Source organism: Lissotriton vulgaris, chromosome 7 (assembly GCF_964263255.1).
Source record: "Lissotriton vulgaris chromosome 7, aLisVul1.2, whole genome shotgun sequence".
Classification (NCBI taxonomy): Eukaryota; Metazoa; Chordata; class Amphibia; order Caudata; family Salamandridae; genus Lissotriton; species Lissotriton vulgaris.
Genome location: NC_141695.1, coordinates 243,041,204 through 243,062,635, shown reverse-complemented (window position 1 = coordinate 243,062,635; position 21,432 = coordinate 243,041,204). Strand labels below are relative to the sequence as shown.

Sequence of the window (21,432 nt, the reverse complement as noted above, 5' to 3'; positions counted from 1 at the left end):
CCCCTTCCCTTGGCCACTTTTGGCCCTGTGGACCCCATCCCCCGGGCCTGGCCTCCTTGATGGGGACCCCGGGGAAAGCCCCAATGCCCCTGTGGTCCCTGCCGACCCCCTGCTGGAGCCGGCATTGCTTTTGGACAAGGGGAGCTGCTGACACGCTACTCGCTGAAAAGTGTTTCACCGCCTTGTCAGGGGTTGTAAGCACTATATAAATAAAATTACAATGAGGGACGCAGGGTGAATGTAACCCCCCCAACCAAACACACACATGGGGCCCCACGCCTGAAAGGCCAAGAGTGAAAGAACAGGACAGAGGTGTGACCCATTCATTGGGACAGCCCCCCTCCAGCCACCATATGTCCTGCATGTGCAGCTAAATCCGGGCTTCTGATTGGGTCGCCTTCACTCCACCTTGTGAGCGGCCAATGGTGCACAACCCCCCCTGGCAGCAGCACAGCGTGTAACCTGCAGGAGAGTAAACAAACCAGCCTAACCCCAGACACACAGCCAGGGGAGACAACATCTACAGCGTCTGCTGGCTGCATCCCATGCCCAGGGTACATGACGGAAAATACACCTCTGCCAATGCCACCCTCAGCATGGCAAGGTACCCTCCTGCAGACTGCCCCTTAGCCAGGCTATGCCACCCTCAGCATGGCAGGGTACCCTCCTGCAGACTGCCCATAGCAAGGCTCTGTCCCCTTCAGCATGCCAGGGTATTCGACTGCAGACTGCCCCTCGGGCATGCTGCGCACCCTCAGCATTATACAACAATAAACAATGCTAATACTGATTATTACTCAAGACTGTTTTACCATAAATGCATAAACCATACGCATTTGAAAGCTCATTAGTAGCTTTTTATTCAAATATGCGATTTTTTATCTCAAAAAGTTCAATACTTTTAAAAAACACAAAACAAACAATGGGATTGATTGTGGACACAGGGGCTAATGAAAAATCAAACAGACATTCATTCACTCACCCAAGCTTACTCTTTTCACCACATACCTCACACATTCAAACTACTGGGTACACACACAACAAGGGAAAATCAATACACCACTTGAGGAGCACCTGGACTGCCAACACAAGCTATTTACACCATTAATTTTTCCTATATACTGCCTGCACTAATCAATTCAACTGTACAACTTAATCACAAAATAATCATATTGATTCAGTGTGACACCGTCACAACTAATTGGCAAAAGGACAGTTAGGCAGAACTGATGGTCTACGCATTTTGAATCCCTTTGGTCTTGGGATTCTCCTCAGGACCACAAGAATCTGTAAAGAAAAGAAATTATGTCTGACCAGATCCTATTCGAAAATCACAGAGGGCTAACCACTCATCTATCACTTCAGCTTACCAGTACAACAGATATAGCAATATCTTAATTTCAAAATGCTCTTTCCGGATAACTCTGTAAAAGAAGAGGGAAGGGTATAGAAATATCCAAGGGAATCAAAAGAATGAAAAAAGCCGTAAGTGTTTCAATTTAGCAGGCATGTCCCTGCTAATCTATCCTTAGTTCGCTTTTTGGTCATGTGCTTACCTATTTACATCCCACAGTGTCCATCTCCAGACCGCTTCCTTTTGATGGAAAAACTCAAAAGCCACAAAATGGGGAGCAGTGCCTTGTCAAGAAATGAAAAAGACACTGATTGCAGCTTCTTAATGAAAGCGTGTGGATTCCAATGTTTCCCTTTTACCAAAACTAGTTGGTACCCCTCTTACCTCCAAACGCCCGCCGGCGTGGAGAGTACTATCTTTCTTTTAAATTCTCTGTTTTTTCTTTGTTTCCGTTTTCGTGCTAATAAACAAATAAGAGATGGAAATTAACACCAGCCCTGTTTCTTGGCAAGTATTACTATTGCCGGGAAGCAAGATTTCTGCTTACCGAATACCACTTTCCTTTCCCACGAAGATTCGGGACCGCCGTGTTAATCAGAAGCGAGCCTTGGTGTCAAAAAATGGCGACTACAACATCCGCATGATTCTTGGTAAATGTAGTGTTGGGAAACATGTGGCGCATGCGCATAAGACAGTGAAGCATCGCATTATATTTCAATCACGTTGGTGACCCTAAATAAACAATATTCCACTTATTGAATCCTTTTCACAAATTGAAGCGTATGAATGGCATGCCATCCTAAATTTACGTACTCACCGCGATTTTTCGTATAACAACCGCGGGTACGAACTGTGCTTGATGTCATGGCCTCCTGCCCCGCATCAACTTCTACGCTCCTCCCTCTCCATGACCAAGCAAGTCAACGCCGTCTCCTCGTCATGCTTCAACACCCTGCGCATGCTACGGAAGATCTTCCGGTGGATCCCCACCGAGACCAGGAAGACTGTCACCCAGGCACTCGTCACCAGCCGTCTGGACTACGGCAACGCCCTCTACGCCAGAACCACCGCCAAGCTCCAGAAGAGACTCCAACGGATCCAGAACGCCTCAGCCAGACTCATCCTCGACATCCCACGACACAGCCACATCTCCGGACACCTAAAAGACCTGCACTGGCTCCCGGTCAACAAGAGAATCACCTTCCGTCTCCTTACCCACGCACACAAAGCTCTTCACGACCAAGGCCCGAGCTACCTCAACAACCGCATCAACTTCTACGCTCCCAAACGACACCTCCGATCAGCCAGTCACTCCCTCGCCGCCGTCCCCCGCATCCAAAGAACGACAACAGGAGGAAGGTCCTTCTCCTACCTGGCGGCCAAGACCTGGAACTCCCTCCCGACCGACCTGCGCCTGACCCAAGACCACCTCGCCTTCAGGAAGAAGCTCAACACCTGGCTGTTCGGGTAGCAGCAGCACCCCGCCCCCCTAGCGCCTTGAGACCCTCCGGGTAAGTAGAGCGCACTATAAATGCCTATGATTGATTGATTGATTGATTGAAGTCCAACAATGTTAATCGCTTCTGGTGGAGAGAGATTGTACCTCATGTATTGCAGGGGGATGGGGTTCTACCCAGATGTCCATGATTTTTGATACGTCACGATTGGTCGTAATCAATAAAACAGTAGTCCCATATATCCTCTTCCCTATGTCTTCAAATTCAATTTTCTTAGGTCAGTCCACATGGTTTTCCATCGCATGCGGAACAGGCGGCTATTATCTTTAATATACATGAACAGTTGCGATGTTATGTCGATATTTATACCTTCAAAATTCAATAAAATTGGGTCAGTCCACTTAGTCTTCCATCGCAAACGGAATGGAAGACTGTTGTCTTTAAATGTACATGGGAGGTTTACAATATTATATCGGTATTTTAGGTGCCACCGATGGAGGTACTGACGCCCTCTAGCTAGCCACTTTAAAAGTGGAAGCGATCTACCATAAAAAATGCAGAGAAAAGGGATCTTTTGAGCCTGGGATTAAATTTAGCACAATAACGTCTGAATTTCAGTAATCAGGGCAGGAAAGCATGTAGGTGGATGACAGTTTAATATACGTCCGGAAAAGCCATGAAACATAATGTGTGAAAATTCATGAAAATTCATAAAAATTCATAGAATTTCAGCTTCATAGTCACAGTTTATAGTTTTCCAAGATTTCATTAAGACCCTACATGGCCGTATCGAATTTTACAATTAAAAATGCCTCCCTTTGAGCCTGTTTCAGTTCTACATCTCCTCTGCGGAGATCTCTTTCGACCTTGGAGTTGACTGTTCATCTCAGGTAACTTACACTGTGTCCCTTCTTTATCCAATGATTCACATGGAGCTGTCTCGGCATTTCTTTTAATTCTTGATTTATGTTGGGAGATTCTTTGGCGTACTTCTTGATTTTTTTTTCCAATGTAGAGCATCCCATATGTTATACCATAGATTACGTTTTTAGTTTTGCAATTACTGAAAGTCTCATGTTTCCCAATAATTCCATGATGTTTAAACAAGGAGTCTTCTACTGTGAGTTCACAACATAGACACATACCACATTTGTGGTGACCTAAAATGGGTGCAAGGCCCATTAGTTGTCTTAATGTCAGTTTTGGATTCTTTTTAATAGCCGCTCTTACAATATGATTGGATACGCTGCTTTCTTTCTTGAATGCAAAAAGCGGTGGAGACGATAAACAGACATCTAGGTTCTTAATTAGGTGCCAGTTTTGGGACATCACTTTTTTCAATTTATTCGAATTGGGGCAGAATGTAGTAACACAGACTTGGCGTTGAGTCGAAGGTTTATTCTTTCTTTCAAGGAGGAACTCCCTTGGGGTCCATCGTGCACGCTTTATTGTATTTTTTACTTTTTTTTTCGGGTACCCTCGTTCCCGTAGTTTATCTGACAGCTTACTGGCATGCAAGTTATAATCGTCCTTGTAGAAACAATTTCTATGACTTCTTAAAAACTGGCTATAAGGCAAGTTTTCTCGTAGACTCCTTGGGTGATTCCTGAAAATAACAGGGCTTTATTCCTGTCAGTGGGTTTTGTATATAAGGTTGTCACCAAACCACCTTCAGCGGGATAAACCTCGACGTCCAAAAACGATATTTTATTTGCTAAATGTTGAATACTGAATTTTATGTCTGCTGTTCTTGCATTGAGCCACTCATAGAAAAGCATTAGTTGTTTCTCTCCTCCCGTCCACACCATAAAAATATAATCGATGAAACGTAGCCATGTTGTAATATACTGTGAGAATGGATTGTTGTTATGGATAAATGTATCCTCATACATTGACATGAATAATACTGCCAGCTCTGGAGCAAAAGGGCACCCCATCGCTACTCCCTTCACTTGGAAGAAGAAATCATTCCCAAATATAAAATAATTTTTCTTGAGGGCAAATGAAGCCAGGTCGGCTATAAATTGAGTCGGCACCTGAACAGGTCTTATTCTTTTCTCAAGGTAATAGGAGAGCAGTGCCACTGCTTTATCCTGTGGGATTTGGGTATATAGCGAGGTGACATCTAAAGTCACCATTAGATCTTTCCCTTTGTTAAATCTCACTTCATCCAGTTTATGAATGAAGTCTGTGGTATCTTGGAGATAGGAGATGACTTCAGCATGCCACGGTACCCTCCTGCAGAATGCCCCTTAGCCAGGCTATGCCACCCTCAGCATGCCAGGGTACCCTCCTGCAGACTGCCCCTTAGCCAGGCTATGCCACCCTCAGCATGCCAGGGTACCTCCAGCAGACTGCCCATAGCCAGGCTATGTCACCTTCAGCATGGCAGAGTACCCTCCTGCAGACTGCACCTTAGCCAGACTCTGACACCCTCAGCATGCCAGGGTACCCTCCAGCAGACCGCTCCCTGGCCAGCCTATGTCACCCTCATCATGTCAGGGTACACCCTGCAGACTTCCTCTCAACCGGGCTATGCCACGCTCAGCATGCCACGGTACCCTACTACACACTTCCTTCTCAACCAGGCTATGCCAACGTCAGCATGCCCAGGGTACCCTGATGCTGACTTCCCCTCTTGCAGGCTATTCCCCCTCAGCATGTCTAGGGTACCCTCCTGCAGGCTATTCCATCCTCAGAATGGTATGGCACCCTGCTGTAGACTTACCCTTAGCCAGGTTATGCACCCTCTGTATGCCAGGGTACCCTCCTGCAGACTGCCCTTAGCCACGCTATGCCACCCTCAGCATGCCAGGGTACTCTCTTACAGACTTCCCATAGCCACGCTATACCACCCTCAGCAATTTCCCTGCCACTCGGCACATCTAGGGTCCTCAAACGGTCCCACTCTCCACCTCCTGGTCACCAACAGCATGCACAGGTTTGCCAGTTACCCCAAGTGAATGTGTAGATGCACACCCTCACCCTCTAAATGTACCACCATAGGAGAACGTTATTTACACGTGGACTACCGGGGAACAGCAATGATTACATTGGGGCATATTACCAACAACTAGCGATAATTATCGCTATGTTGGTTTAGTGGCGATATTTTTATCGCAGAGCTGCGGCGATTTTTATCGCTTAGGAACCTTGCTATTATCAAGGTATATCTCCTAAGCGATAAAAATCGTCCGAAATGCTTGAATATCGCGGAAAAGTCAGCGATATTCATGCAATACCGAGCTAATGCTCTTAGCCATGTTTTCCACCTACCATTGGATAACATGGCTAAGAACTGCTCAGGGGCAGGTGTTAGCTTTTGGAGATATTCGCGCTTAGCGCGAATATCTCCAAAAGTTGGTAATAGAAGATAGCGATGTTAGCGACTATTTCCAGTCGCTAACATCTTGGCACGCCCACTTTGCATGTCATTAGTGATAAATATCACTGACATGCAAAGTGGGGCCCAAGATGGTCGCTATCTCCTACTAGCTGTCGGTAACTGGTGTTAGCGACAGCTAGGTAATAGGGAGTTTATTTTATCTCCGCTTTCTTGGCTTTTAAAGCCAAAAAATCGGAGATAAACCCCCTTGATAATATGCCCCATAGTGCTTAGAGACCGAAATACCCACGCAGAGAAAAGAGGCGCGTCCACATACTTCCACAGCTATAGCACAAACCAACTTGCAGTTTCCCAATCCCTCCCTCGATGCAATAATGAAATCTAGACGCCCCCCCACATACCCCCAGCAGGGCAGTGAGGCTTGTGTGCCCCCTCACTGCCCCCACGGCTGAGAGTCTGCGTGAGACCTCAAGGCAGTGAGGGTTTCCTGTCCATCACTGCCCCCTAGAACTTAGAGTCTGAGTGAGACCCGAGGGTAGTGGGTGCTCTTCCTGCCCTTCGCTGCACTCACGGGCTAGGAACTTGGGCAGAACCCCTATAGGTTAATGCACGTGCCAAGGAGCAGAGGGGATAGGTGCACCCCCCCACCTCAAACTAAACTACCTTGATGTCATGTCGTCATGCCTGACCTCTGTCTAGGGACAGGGCAGGCGAGTGGGAAGGGGAGGGACAGGAAACGGGAACCGGAACAAGGGGAAGTCTGTTAGCCAGTTGAATGCTGGTAGGCATTGAATAAAGGTGCATTCACAAGAGCTCCGACTCCCGTGTCTCCTTACGAAGGGCAAATGCGACAATGGCGACGAGGGTGGGATACACACACACCCACTGATAAAGGAACGCAGCCCAGCCGTTTACACACGGCCCGACCAGCGAGTCTGCAGTCCGTCCCCCCCGGCAGCGCAAAGAGCGCGCGAAACAAAGACCGGCGTCGGGAGCTGCCAAGAGCGAGCACCCCCGGGGAGACAGCGCCGTTCACCCAGGAACAGCTGCGCAGACAAGAAGCTCGTGCCCCGCCTTGAAGGTGACCACGAGGGAGCCCCAGACACCGAGCGGTGCGCAACGGACGTGAGAGACACATCAGTCCGCGAAGGCGCGAAGGAGCCGACAAAGCAAAGGTGAGTCCCGTTTCCACAACTGAGGGAGAGCGTGATTGTGGCAGCCGGTCAGAGAGAGAGACGAACAAGCAAACAAGAGTCTGGAGTAGCCAAGGCCCGACAATACAGCGTCCCACACGGCGGCCATTTTGAGGTAAGGCGCTGGCCATAGGATAACCCACGACCTGAACACGGCGGCCATTTTGAAGTCAGGCGCCCTTCACTATAACTCACGAACTGCAGCATTAAAAAGAGCGGGAAGCTCCTATGGGCCAAAACCAAGCCACTGAAACCCACAAATGTCTGATACTGAACCCACCAGCACTTCTGGAGGAACCACCACGGCAGGCCCGGCAGCACAAGCCACTCCAGTCATGATGCCTCATGCGCACATGGGGGTGCCCTATCTGCGACCGCCAGAACCCCTGACTCTGACGCCAGGCAACAGCATGGGGCCCGTGTGGAAAAGCTGGAGTGAAGACTTCGAGGACTACATGGCTAGGTCCCTGGTACAAGACCCCAAGCAAAAACTCATAGCCCTAAGAAACCTAATAGGCAAAGAAATAGCACAGATCATTAAAGAACTGCCAAATGCTGCGACTGCCCAGTACGAGGAGATAAAGGAAGCCCTTAACAGACGATTCCTCCACAAGCGTAATGTGGACTATGAACGGTACACGTTCAACCTAGCCACCCAAGAAAAAGAAGAGTGCATGAGTGATTTCATCATGCGCATCAAAAGGATGGCACGTCACTGCGAATTTGACAACTTTAAGACAGAGAACGCGCTGCGACTCCACATCATTGAGGGATGCCAATCTGAGTCCCTACGCCGGCGACTCCTGAAGAAACAATACACCCTTGAAGAAATCGAGGAACTCACGAGAATCAACGACCAGGAAGAGGAACATGCGAAACGGATGGAGACTCACAAGTCTGACTGCAAAGAACAAGCCCTCCGGATGCAAGCACACAAAATCACCAGACACGCGACAAGCTCTCTCAAATCGAGCAAGCCACCTCACACCTCCCGGAAAACATCCTCCAGACAAAGATCGCGACACAACAGGTCCGACAGACCAGCGCCTGCATGCTACAGGTGTGGACAGGACTACCCCCACTCAGGACAATGTCCAGCGATTGGTCAGCGGTGTCACCGCTGTGGGAGGGACAATCACTTCGAGATAGCGTGTCAGGCGAAACAATCAAGACGCAGGCCATCAGACTATCGGCACGGTGCACGACACCACGCAGGTGCTATAAAGGGGAGAGAAGGACGCTCATCCAGCTCGTCGATATCCAGCACTCAATCAACAAGCCCACATCAATCACGAGGTCGGTCCACGAGTGCCCACCGCTCTCGACACCACACAATGGACTCTTATCGGTCACGCAGACCAACATCCAGTGAATCATCATCACACACACCTGTGTCACAGGACAGTGATGAGTACATCTGCATGGTGTCGGACCCAGACCGTTTGAAACGATACCCTAAACTGGACATCAAGATTGGAGAACACCCGGCGAAATTTGTCCCTGATTCAGGAGCGTCACTGAACTATATCTGCGCACTTGAATATTACAACATGAAACAGCGACCCAAACTAGAACCAGCAGCGGTTCGCATATTCACGTGGATGTCACGGAAGCCTCCACCATGCCTGGGTCATTTCCACACCATACTATCATTTAAAGAAAGAAAGATCCCGGCCCACATCCACGTGGTAGAAGGACCAGATGTGGCTGATTGTCTGCTCAGCCTGCCGACAGCCGAAAGACTAAAACTAGTAGAACTCCTTTACATGACCGAAGACGCCCCTGACATCGTGGCAAAATCTCCGAACCTCTTCAAGGGTTTGGGAAAACTGAATCACTTCAAGGTGAAATTGCTCATTGACGAACGGGTGACACCCATTGCTCAACACCACAGGAAGGTGCCCTTTCCACCTGCAGCAAGCCGTCGACGACGAGCTCCAAGACCTTTTACAAACGGACATCATTGAGCGCACGTCAGGACCCACACCATGGATATCGCCAGTCGTGGTAGTCCCCAAAAAGGGGCAGGACAACAAGGTCAGGCTATGCGTGGACATGCGCGCATCCAACACTGCCATCGAGCGGGAGCGCCCTCCGGGCCCCCACATAAGTGACATGATTATGCGACTCAATGGTGCTACTGTATTCTCCAAGCTCGACCTTAACAAAGGTTATCACCACCTAGAGCTTCATGACAAATCGAGATACATCACGACATTCACCACGCATCAAGGCCTCTTCCGCTACAAGCGCTTGAACTTCGGCATTTCATCGGCCGCCGAAATTTTCCAAGAGGCCATCCGGCGAGTCATACAAGGAATTCCCAACGCCTTCAATTACAGTGATGATCTACTAGTCTTCGGAAAAGACCAGACGGAACACGACACTGCTCTGGACAGGGTATGTCACGCCCTACTGAGTGCCAACCTGACACTTAATGCCAACAAATGTGAGTTTCACAAGGACACCCTGAAGTTCTATGGACACATTTTCTCCAGGGAGGGAATGAAGCCTGACCCGGAAAAGGTATCAGCACTTGCCGACACCCCGACACTCCGGGATGTAAGTGATCTCCGCTCGTTCCTTGGAATGGCGAGCTACTGCGCGCGCTACATCCGCGACTACGCCACAATCAGCTACCCGCTACGAGAACTCACACGTCAGGGCCAACCTTTCAAATGGTCCAACGCGTGCGAACAGGCATTCGCTGAGATCAAACAAGCTGTTGGCTCGGCCATCAACCTCGCCTACTTCGACACGAAAAAAAGAACAGAAATCACAGTTGACGCCAGCCCGGTCGGTCTGGGCGCTATCCTGGCCCAATATCGCGAGGACTCTGACCAGCGCCATATCATTGCGTATGCGTGCCGCAGCCTCACAGACACCGAAAAAGCATATTCCCAGCCGGAGAAGGAAAGCCTGGCTGTGGTGTGGGCGTGCGAGCACTTCCACCTATTCGTACATGGTAAACATTTCACAATTGTCACGGACCACCAGGCACTCATCACTATCTTCGGCAATCCCAACGCCAAGATGCCGCCGCGCATTGAAAGGTGGGGACTGCGTCTCCAGGACTACATCTACACATAGTCCTCAAGCCTGGAAAAGCTGAGAATCCAGCTGACTATATGTCTCGACACCCTCAGCTCATCACCAATGTCGCCCACTCCCTGGCCGACGATTACATCCACTTTGTCATTGATGCGGCCTGCCCTCCTACAGTTCCGCTGGAAGCCATCCAGGAGGCATCAGCGCATGACCCGCTCGTGCAGAATGTCATGGCCCGCATCCGCACTAACTCCTGGCGCCATGTGAAAGACACACCTCAGGACTCTGAACTATCCCTCCGCGAACTTGTAGCCTTCCAACATGTGCAAGATGAACTCTCCATCAGTGACAATGGACTACTTCTGAGAGGGGGAGGATTGTCATTCCGCACAGGCAACGCCAAGGGGTAATCAACCTGGCCCATGAAGGCCATAGAGGCATAAGCGCCACAAAGAAGACTCTACGAGAACGTGTCTGGTTCCCCACGCTAGACCAGATGGTGGAATCGACGCTATAAGACTGCATGACATGCCAGCTGGTAAGTCGTGAGGAACCACCTGCCCCACTTCAAATGTCAGAACTGCCAGACGGGGTGTGGCAGCAGGTCGCAGTTGACTTCTTCGGACCACTGAAATCAGGACAATATATCACAGTCGTCATGGACGAGTATTCACGGTTCCCGTTTGCACACATAGTGTCGTCCACTAGAGCAACAGCGGTCATTCCAATACTGGACGAGATCTTCGCAGCCTGGGGCATTCCCTTACGAGTCAAATCTGATAATGGACCCCCATTCAACGGCTGTGAATTCACAGACTTTGAGGAACACCTCAATTTCAAACACCAGAAAATCACACCACTATGGCCACAGGCCAACGGCATGGTGGAACGTTTTATGGGGACACTAAAAAAGGCGATTCAGCAAGCCGAGCTAACACACCGAGACTTTCAGCAAACCTTGAACGAAGTACTGAGGGCGTACCCTACCACACCACATAACACCACCAATCAGTGCCCAGCCACTGTGATGCTAGGGAGAGCGCCCCGCACTCGACTACCCATGATGAGCAACACGCCTCAACCACGGATCGTAAACATTGATCATAACACCCTAGTTGAGATTGATCACGAAAAGAAACTCAAGATGAAAACATACGCTGATCGGCGCAGGCTCGCCAAGGACGTTGACATTCAGGAAGGAGACTGGGTGATAGTCCGGGGTGACCGGCGAGCAAAGGCGGACAGCCGATATCTTGACCACCCTCTCCGAGTAAGCAAACGGAAAGGAACCATGATCACGGCGAAGGCTGACCACAAGCAAATAACAAGAAATATATCACACTTCAAGAAATGCAATCCCAGTAATCGCCGTGGAGCCTCCTCGAGTCAAACTTCAAGTAACTCAGCAAGCCACAGCGACAGTGGTGACCAAGATCACCACAGCCCTCTGAGACTCAACAATGACGCGAGCCATCACGTCCGAACACCAGCACAAGAGAGCCTCCCGAAGCGCCAGATAAGAAAGCCAAGGCGACACGTTGAAGAAATGTGAGAGACGGTGAGACTTTTGTACAAAAGGGGGAGATGTCATGTCGTCATGCCTGACCTCTGTCTAGGGACAGGGCAGGCGAGTGGGAAGGGGAGGGACTGGAAACGGGAACCAGAACAAGGGGAAGTCTGTTAGCCAGTTGAATGCTGGTAGGCATTGAATAAAGGTGCATTCACAAGAGCTCCGACTCCCGTGTCTCCTTACGAAGGGCAAATGCGACAATTCCAAGATCCGCGATCAAGAGGGCTTTCTTTATCTCTGGACCGACATGGGCGGCTTTGCGGCACTTACAGAAACTGAACACCAAACGGCATGATGCAGAGCGTTACTGTGAGGGTAAAACGGACTGTCACTAATATCCTCTGGCACAAACTGGGACAGTAAAAAGGTTGGTTGAGCAAGGGTACACTGTGCTGCTGGGGTAGAGCCCTACGCCCACTAACGTTTTCTTGGCGCTAAATTAGCGGTAGCATGGCTTAGTCATTGTGCGGTATGCTATTTGGCGCCAGGTCAGCATGCACCGCCTTTTCTCCAGTTACCAGCACTATTCGGTTTGTTGTAGTGAAAATGCTGTGAAAATAGTGAGTTTTGCGCAGGTGGCGCAGGGCACTGGCGGCTTTGTGCACATAACGTCGTTCATTGTGGTGGGCGTACAGACGTGTTCATTTTCGGACACTAATGTGCATCTAATATTTCACTGCGGTTACTGCATGCCTCTTGCACAAGAGCGCCTACGTTTACCTGATGCTACTGCTCTGCAAGCGCGTAACAAAGGACACATGTGTCTATAGCGCTCAGTATCTGTAGAAGTAGTACGCACTATATAATAGAATGCAATAGCGCCTAGTGCCACTGGCAGTCATCTCATGGAGCTGGGTTGGACACAGTTATGGTACAAGTTATTTTTTTCTTTTCAGATTCATATAGTGTGAACTCGACCCAAAGGTATTGGAGCGCTTCACATGAGCAGCAGTTATGTTACATATGGAAACATTAATTTCTTGGTAGGCACGGGGAGATTAAGTCATTTGCCCACAATCACAGGATGTGAACCAACGCCGAGGCTTGAACATGGCTCCCCAGCTCCACAGTCGGCAGCTCTTGGCCGTAAGACCACAACCTCTCCCCTAAGTGGGTGTGTCTGGCACCCATATAGCTGCCGGCATCACCGACAGCTACCTCTTGGCACTGATATGGTACTGAATGAGTGTGTTTGGTACCTATGTAGCGCCCAGCGCTCCCGACATGCTCCTCTAGGCGCTGGAAGCTGGGGCAGTGGGGATATGGTACTGAAATGGTATGTCTGGTACTTGTATAGCTCATCGTGCCACCAACATCCTCCTCTCGACGCTGGTTGCTGGAGAGTGTTTTATTTTGGCTCCGGAGTGTTGCTAACAATAGTGTTGATGGTTATGGTGGTGGAAGGAGAGGAGAGACACAAGGGCGGGGGCGGGCCCCCCCGGCAGGAATCCCAGCCAGAAGTACTGAGACTTTAGCTAATACAAGAGGCCGGTGGGTTACAGCAGAGTAGAGCTGCTTTTGTTACCGGAAAGGGTGATGCAACACCCGGGGAGAGATGCCATGGTGCCAGGGCAAAACTCACACACTACACTACACCCTCTCACGGGGTCAGACTACAGACCACTAGGGGAGGAATACCATGTACATACCACCCTCTCATGGTGCCAGACTGCACAACATACGTGAAGTGATGCCGTGTTGCCAGGGCAAATGTGCCAGAATACTCAAGACCATCTTACAATACCTGGAGATGTGCGGTCACCACAACAGCATAAGCAGTAGTACAAAGTGCCACACTATCCATTAGAGAGACGCCGCAGTGTTTACAAGGCTACTCCAGCAGAGAAAGCAGTGCCACACTGCACAACACCCTCCCACCGTGCCAGACTGCACATCACCATGGAGGTGAGGCCACTGCACTTGTGCAAGCAGTGGTACAAAGTGCCACACCATCCGCATTAGAGACTGTCCCATATCTCAGAGTTACAATGCTGCTGAGCACAGAGAGCAGTGCCACACTACACAACACACTACACAGCATCCCACTGGGACAGGTGGCTGCCCGCCTTGTGCACCAGTCTTGCATGTAGGTCCACTCCCTCTACCCATCTCACCTGGAGTGCCTGCTCAGACCCTTCAAGCCCTCTGCTTGCACTTCTGCCCGTCCATAGGGTCGCTGGTCCCTCAATTAACACCTTTAGGTTCTGCTGGTACTACTGCTGCCAGTTCCAACCAGACTTCACCGGTTCAGCAGTGTTTACAGCACAGCATCCTTCCATAATGTGATCTTGTGCAGAGGGATCCTCCAAAGGGGATCGAGGAAGACCCCAAATGTAACCCTTGTCATCCGTTCCGCCACCTTCCACATAACCAACTCGGACTTTAATTTGAAAAAGAATAACATTTATGCTAACAATATTAACAACTTAAATTAATATTTTAACTAACATATATTAAAATACGTACACATACAATTATGAACAACTAAATTAAGCAAGCCAGTAAGCAATATTATCCACAGGACATTAAATAACTTACAAACAAAATTATTGGCAATGATATTGTGTTATGCAATATTTTAGGAAGAATATTTTTGACACAGGTGTTACAAAATTTGCATCTTGATATTTTGCTCAATCTCCTAATTTAGGTGATGTGATACTTTGTTCTGGTAGTTGAATACCTGAAAGAAATTTGGAATTTTAAAGAAAAATTATTCAGCACAAAAGTTGAAATCATTGCAAAAAGTAAAAAGGTGATAAAGAAAAAGGTTATTTTATTGGACAAATATATTAGAAGAAATATCAATGCTAAGGCTGTACAAATCAATGGCTTTAAAAGAGCTTGGTTTAATAGAAATGTGTTTGGATGAAGTAGTGTGCATTACTCTGGTGAACAGAGTGTGATGGTATTGTTGTTTTAACCGTGAACTGCTTTTCTAATACAAAAAACATCAATGAGGCAAAGTTAGCACTGGGCTAACAAAGAATAAAGTGTTCAGCCAAGGCCATTAGGGCTGATACAGCATGACTTATTTACTAGACTATCTCCCCAAGACAAACAAAGCTTTTCAAAAGCAATGATCTTTTCGAAAATGGTCTGATTTTCATGTAGATCAGGAGTCCCCTGCACTGAGTGCCTGCTAACATTCTCCTTTCTCCAGCCTTAGGTATTGACACTGGATTGATGGAGGTTAGGCAGCACCCAAAGACGACAGCAGCATTGTCAGGCACTAATGTGAGCTTCACCTGCTGGAATCAGATTATGAACTCCACCACCTGTTCTGGCTATATCTACAACTTTATTCGGAATCCCAATGTGTGTATTATCTACCCCATGAAAGTGACAGATCCATCTGTGAGCCAAAAAGGGAGAACCAGTGTCACCTGTGATAAGAAGTCGAACATAGCAACACTCTTTCTACATGACTTGCTGATCTCAGACAGCGACACCTACTATTGCCGTTTATCAAAAAATGGAAATGTGAAGGATGGAAGTGGCACTCAAATATTGGTATATGGTACAGTACAAAGATTTGTTGTATGTTTTGTTTCATTTTACTGATTGCATCATGCTACTATAGAACGTTGCACATGAAACATGTGAAATATAGAAATTATATCAATTGTTCTTGAAATTGCACTAGCAATTACAAAGAGAATGAGCTATATTCTTCACTGAATAGAAAAGTCAAGTCGTTCTGAATGCAAATAGGTAAAGATATCAAATTCCAAAGGATGGAAAACTGTGAATAGAGGGATCTCTCATCCAGCTGTTTCTATCACATGGCGTAGAGGTCGACTACGACTTGCATGTTCAAACCAAGATTCTGGTCCCGTGATGTGGAAACATCACTTCCATGCAGCCTGGGTTGTTACATGCAGTACTTTCACATAATGCTGATGATTTGGATTTGCTGGCCTGACTAAGTCAATTCACTATATATTATAGCTTAGGTGCATCCCATAGCTTTTCAACTTTTGAAAACACCCCATTGTGTTTGGTGTGCTGCTTCCATATAGATCATTGTGACTGTCAGTTCAACATAGTGCCAGTGTTCTAGCCTTTCACTGTAGTGGAGAATTAATATAAGCAAATGTGGATAAAGAACCATATTATATGTAGAATAATATAACATAAATACCATAAGGTGCAAACACTATAGGACAACTAGCTCCTGTATAATACAGGCTGTGAGTAACAATAGTATTTTCCACATACCTGACAGTGTGCTTGGAACTTTTCTCATTGCTGCCTCTAAGCAACTGAGTGGAGGGTGACACTGGATATTTCTGAAATATACTCACCTGCACTGCCAAAAATACACCTTCACAAAGTTAGTCACATTCTTACACTGTAGGCATGTGAAAACATGAAGTCACACACCTAGATTTTGGTATCATCTCTCTGACTTCACAGAGATGCCTAAAAAGGATAGGATGACTTGTGTGGCAGTCAAATATTAGAACTGCAGATTGTCCTGACCAAAGTTGCAATATGTTCCTTTCCCAGGCATCCATGTTGCTGGCTCGACTAGTTCCTCTACCATGAACACAATATTTGGGGGTATGCCACTCACTGATCTGGCTCCTGCTCAATATAGGCAATGAATACGGGTTTCCAGATCCATGGAAGTATGTTGAGCAATTTCCTGCTTGACGGCATTGAGCAAGTGAAAGTGCGAGAGACACACGTAGCACTGCCGAATGCATCTGCATATCCAAGCGTACTCCTTACCAAAGTTGCATAAACTGTTGAACTGGGGACATGTGAACATTTGAAGACCCAGATTTTTTCATCCGCTATCTGTCTTTAGACAGATTCCCAAAGAGGAGAAGTTGATCAGTGGGGCAATCAAATAATATAACTGCAGAGCACTCTGAACACAGCTTCGAGATATCTAATTTTGATTTACTTAGCAGAGACAGGCTGGTCGAACAAAAATCAGAGCAAACAAAGCAAAGAATGAACATAGGCAAAATCTACTAAATTACTTGAGAGAGCTTTCAGCTCCTGAATTCAAAGATTCAGTCAGGAAAAACATGCCATCTGGCTTTTCAGTAGCCCTCGGTACATCTCGAATCTTCGAAGATGTCTTGCTCAACGCGATGGTAGTCTTCACAGTAAGAATCAATTGCACTAGGAAACATGCCCTCTGATCTCAATATCTTTTCATAACACCCAACAAAATAATGGATCCTGTACCATCAGATCCTGCCAACTACCTTCTGATTTGTAATGGTCGATTTCTAGGAACACTAGTTGAAAAAGCACACTAAATTCAGATGCTCAATTTCATGGAAGTGAACAATCTACTCTCTGATAATGAAAATTGATTATGCCTGGGAGAGGCCTTAACTGCATCTTGATCTCAGGCTGAAATGATCATGGACAGAAAAGGAGTAGCAGCTGCCAATTATTCTGTCAGTTGCGTGGGATAGGGTATACTGCTAAACTTTCCTACTAAGAATAGAAAATCTTGGCATTCATGATTCTCCACCTAACTCAAAAAGCAGACAAAGCGCTGTCTCACTTCTTTCATGCAGATGAACATCTTTCAGCTGCAAGGATGGATTATCTCTCCAACCTTTACTTGAAACAACTACCAGAACTGATCTGTTCATTCAACCTATCCTGCTACATTGATGTTGATGATAGACACATTATTATACAACAGGAAAACTGGATGATATTTCTATTCCATACTGACCAACCACCTTGCATTTAATTGTTCTTAAACAGATCCTCAAATCCTGACAATAGTAATTATAATTCACAAACATTTGACATTAAAGGAAGTAAGAAACCTTTGTGTGGTTGTTTCCCTCAAGTCAACCATTCTACAAGAATGACCTTATGCACTATGGAGGCACTCACTAGGATATTCTACCACCTTCCTTGTCCTGTCACGTTTAAACTATATAAGGGTCTGGAAGATATGCATGTGAAGCTCTGTCTGTTTCATAAAATACAAAGGACCAGTAAAGTATCAAGTACACTGAAGCAATGGAGATTCGGCACCATTGCACCACACCACTTCTCCAAGCCCTTCATGGCCTTTAAAGCACTCTACATTGTGTGCAGGGCACGCATCGTAAAGGCCCTCAATGTATTCAAGCTCAATTTCAGAGAAACTAACAAAACGTAACACTTTGCACTAGTCTCTCTATTCACATATCCATCTCTGGTCTTGAAACAAAGAGCACTGGTTTAAACTTGTTCACAGCACAGAGAGAGCCACAAAATTGGTGTCCAATTAAGAGAAAAAACTTTCAAGACCATCTTAAATTTAGGAAGGAAAGAAGGAAAATGATGACATGGGTATTACAGGTCACCTATCGAGCAACAAGAACCTATTGCTGTTAGCAAGACATCCTGTTCCACTCCCAGGGCATTATATTCAATGCAGCAAAGTTACAAAATACAATGGTGCAACTAATGTGAAGAGTTTGAATTTTTATTCATGAAAATATGAATGTTATGTGTCACCTTACAATCAGAAATCAACCTTTCAATCAGAAATCAAGTTGCTGCTGATATGACCTACTAATCACTATCACAATCACTACAGGTGGTGGAAATATTGATATGGTACTCATAGGGAGAAGTACAAAAGTTTATAATGATGATGCTTGGGCATGCTGGAAATCCCGAGGCACTACCATGCCTCACAATTACTTGTTATTACTGAGGGATTCTTTACATCCCTGTTGGACCTTGAACATAGAATGGAGTTGTGAACCTCATTATTTATAAGCTGGGAGGAGCCATGCACATATAACGGCAGACAATCGATCTGTTTTCACAACTAAGAGATTCTTTATAGAAAAGTACATGAGATGCACAGATGACTGCTCTTCACAAATGAATTGGGTTAATATAATTGGTATATCATGACTGGAAGATGTGACCACTCTGACTCAATTGTCAAATTTGAGGGATATACATCAGGGATTTAACCTACTTAGTTACCATATTTTCAGTCATTTGCAATTGAATCATTCTATCTAGCCATATTTAAAGAACCTGGAGGACAATCCTGAAAATAGACCATTTAAAGCCAAGCTCACAATGAGTGCAATGGGGAACAGGAGGATGTCCCAAGTTGACAGATTACTTGCCATTAATATGAGTGATACATTACCAGCTGCTGAGTGTGACATGGGAGGCACAACGTGTAATGGAAATATGTGTTCACAATTCCCCGGAGGAAAGAAAACTCTAAGGACTCCAACACATTTAACAAAACCAACCGGTTCATAGAAAAAAAGTGGCTTTCTGGCATATTTTACCTCAGTACTTCAGTACTGACAAAGCATTTTAACCTGCACTGCGCTTGTTCTGAAAATATTTCCTATGTGGTAAGTGGTTAGAGGTTAACTGACTCATGCCTGCCACAGATGTGGTAATGAATCTATTAATCCTACATTTATAAAGGAGATGCTAACAATCATTGCAAGTAATGTAGCAGTCATATTACAAAACATATAATTTTATATTCTTCACTCTATGATATGCAGAGGCAAACATGTTTAAAGAAGAATTGATTCAAATTGTTTAATACTCATCCATTCCTAAGAAAGTCATACACTAATTTTAATATTTGAGCTATAGACCTTTACAATAAATGTAACTAAATAATATGGCTCATAGTCTGATAAGTAATGCATTGAGTGCACAACTGTGAGTATTTGGCTTGGTAGTTTTTCTATTTCTGGCCCCAGCTTCCCAATAATCTAGCATGTGCACAAACACCTAAGCCTGTCCATTGATAATAGTGTGGCCCTAGACCCATCCTGGATGTAAAGCGGCACAACCAGCTCTCTCTCTCTAGTGACAGTGGACTCAAGTCCCTGCCATGATTACTAGCATGTAGAGTGGTGGTGGCAGCATATCATGTTCCAGTAATCATATAATCATATAGTCTTGACCAGACCTTTTAATCCATGACACTGGAGTGGTGGCCTCCTGGGCTACTCTTGTAAAGTTCTGCTCCTACAAGCTAGACCAAGATCCTTTCACAAATATCCCAGTACAAGGGAACATATATGTCTGTATGTAGCTTATGTAATACATGCATCACATGTGCCTGAGTCAGCAAGTGTGAAGTAGGTCTGTGGGTTCAATTTTGCGGATTCCCTGAGTGCAGCCATTTTGATTTAGGGTAGGACTGTGGCCTCTATTGTTGAGAGTGTGAAGGGTCCTTTAGAAGAGGCCAGCCTTTTGACTCTCTTGATGATAACTGACAGGTGCAGAATGTTTACATCTCACACTTGAGCTCCCTCTGGTATTGGTGCTCCAGATTGGAGACAACTCTGCTAGGAATAATATCACTCTAGACAACAGCTGAGTCTGGAAGTCAGCCTTAGAATTATAGATAATAGCAGAACTGATCCAAACTGACTCAGAAAGTGCAGACTGATAATGTGCTTTGCCTGTCTGCTGTACTTGTAAAGCAGTAGAATCTGTTGACCTACTTGTTGTTCCATTTACAAGTTCTCTTTGACCAAGGAGGGGTGCTCCACAGAATATCCACAGTACTACTGCTTGACCAGAGTGAGTACCTGAGTATCTATAATCAAGATTCCAAAAGGTGAGGCAACATCACCTGGAGGATGATCTGTCTTTCTGTCCTGAATTTGACCTGCCTAACAGAGGGGGGAATGAGAGAACCTGTATTGCAGGACAAACTGACTGCCAGTATGGACAAGATTGGGTGACCCTGGAGTTGAGAGTCCATCTATCAGAGACTTCTAGACTCTTGACCCAGTGTGTTCCAGGTTATTAGCCTGTCACACTATCTAAATGGGATGATCTGCACCCCTCCCAAATTGTACCTGAGTGGATTTCCCCAACATAATATTCCTGCTGGTGGCAGTAGAACTGGACTAAGGTTTTACTAAAGTGTTGTCTTCCAGCCCGTGGCACTTGCTCCAGTGTACTTGAGTAGTCTGTGCCACTGAAGAATTGACTGTTACCAAGCCTGTTTCACTTTGATTCTGAAGACAGTGGCAATCATACCTCCTGGCACCTCTGGACTCACTTCGAAATCCACCATCTGTTCCAGGGATAGGTGCAGTGGGCCATTGTACCTTTGGCTAGTGCATCTTTCCCACACAGAGAGGGGAGCACAGACGGAAGCAAGGGATCCTGACTGAGGTCCACCACAGAGAATCTGATGAGAAACATCAGACTGAAAGACTGAGCTCAGAACTCTGAGTGGATTGAGGGAATCACTGCACATGTGCCTGAGACCCACACCAAAGTCACCCTAACACTGAAAGAGAGAGAGGGGAAGGGAGTGGAAGGATATAGAGTGTCCTTGGCTGTACGAAATTGGCCCTGCGCCATGGTCTATGAGTACTCTGAGAACCTGAGTTTTCGTAGCCTGTAGTATTATGTTTTAAATTGTGTTAAAGTATGTCACTTTATTTCTTATGCAGATGATACACAACTCTTTTCAA

At 46.4% G+C, this 21,432-nt stretch overlaps 1 protein-coding gene across 2 annotated transcripts in view; it reads left to right on the top strand.

The window, feature by feature from the left end:
* LOC147701290 (uncharacterized) overlaps positions 1-21,432 on the top strand; it is a 183,626-nt gene that overhangs the window by 100,564 nt on the left and 61,630 nt on the right. For both annotated transcript variants that reach the window (XM_086928613.1, XM_086928614.1), the window contains exon 3: positions 15,132-15,488. In XM_086928613.1, the coding sequence (XP_086784739.1) occupies positions 15,132-15,488 (357 nt within the window). The remainder of the gene's footprint in view (positions 1-15,131; positions 15,489-21,432) is intronic.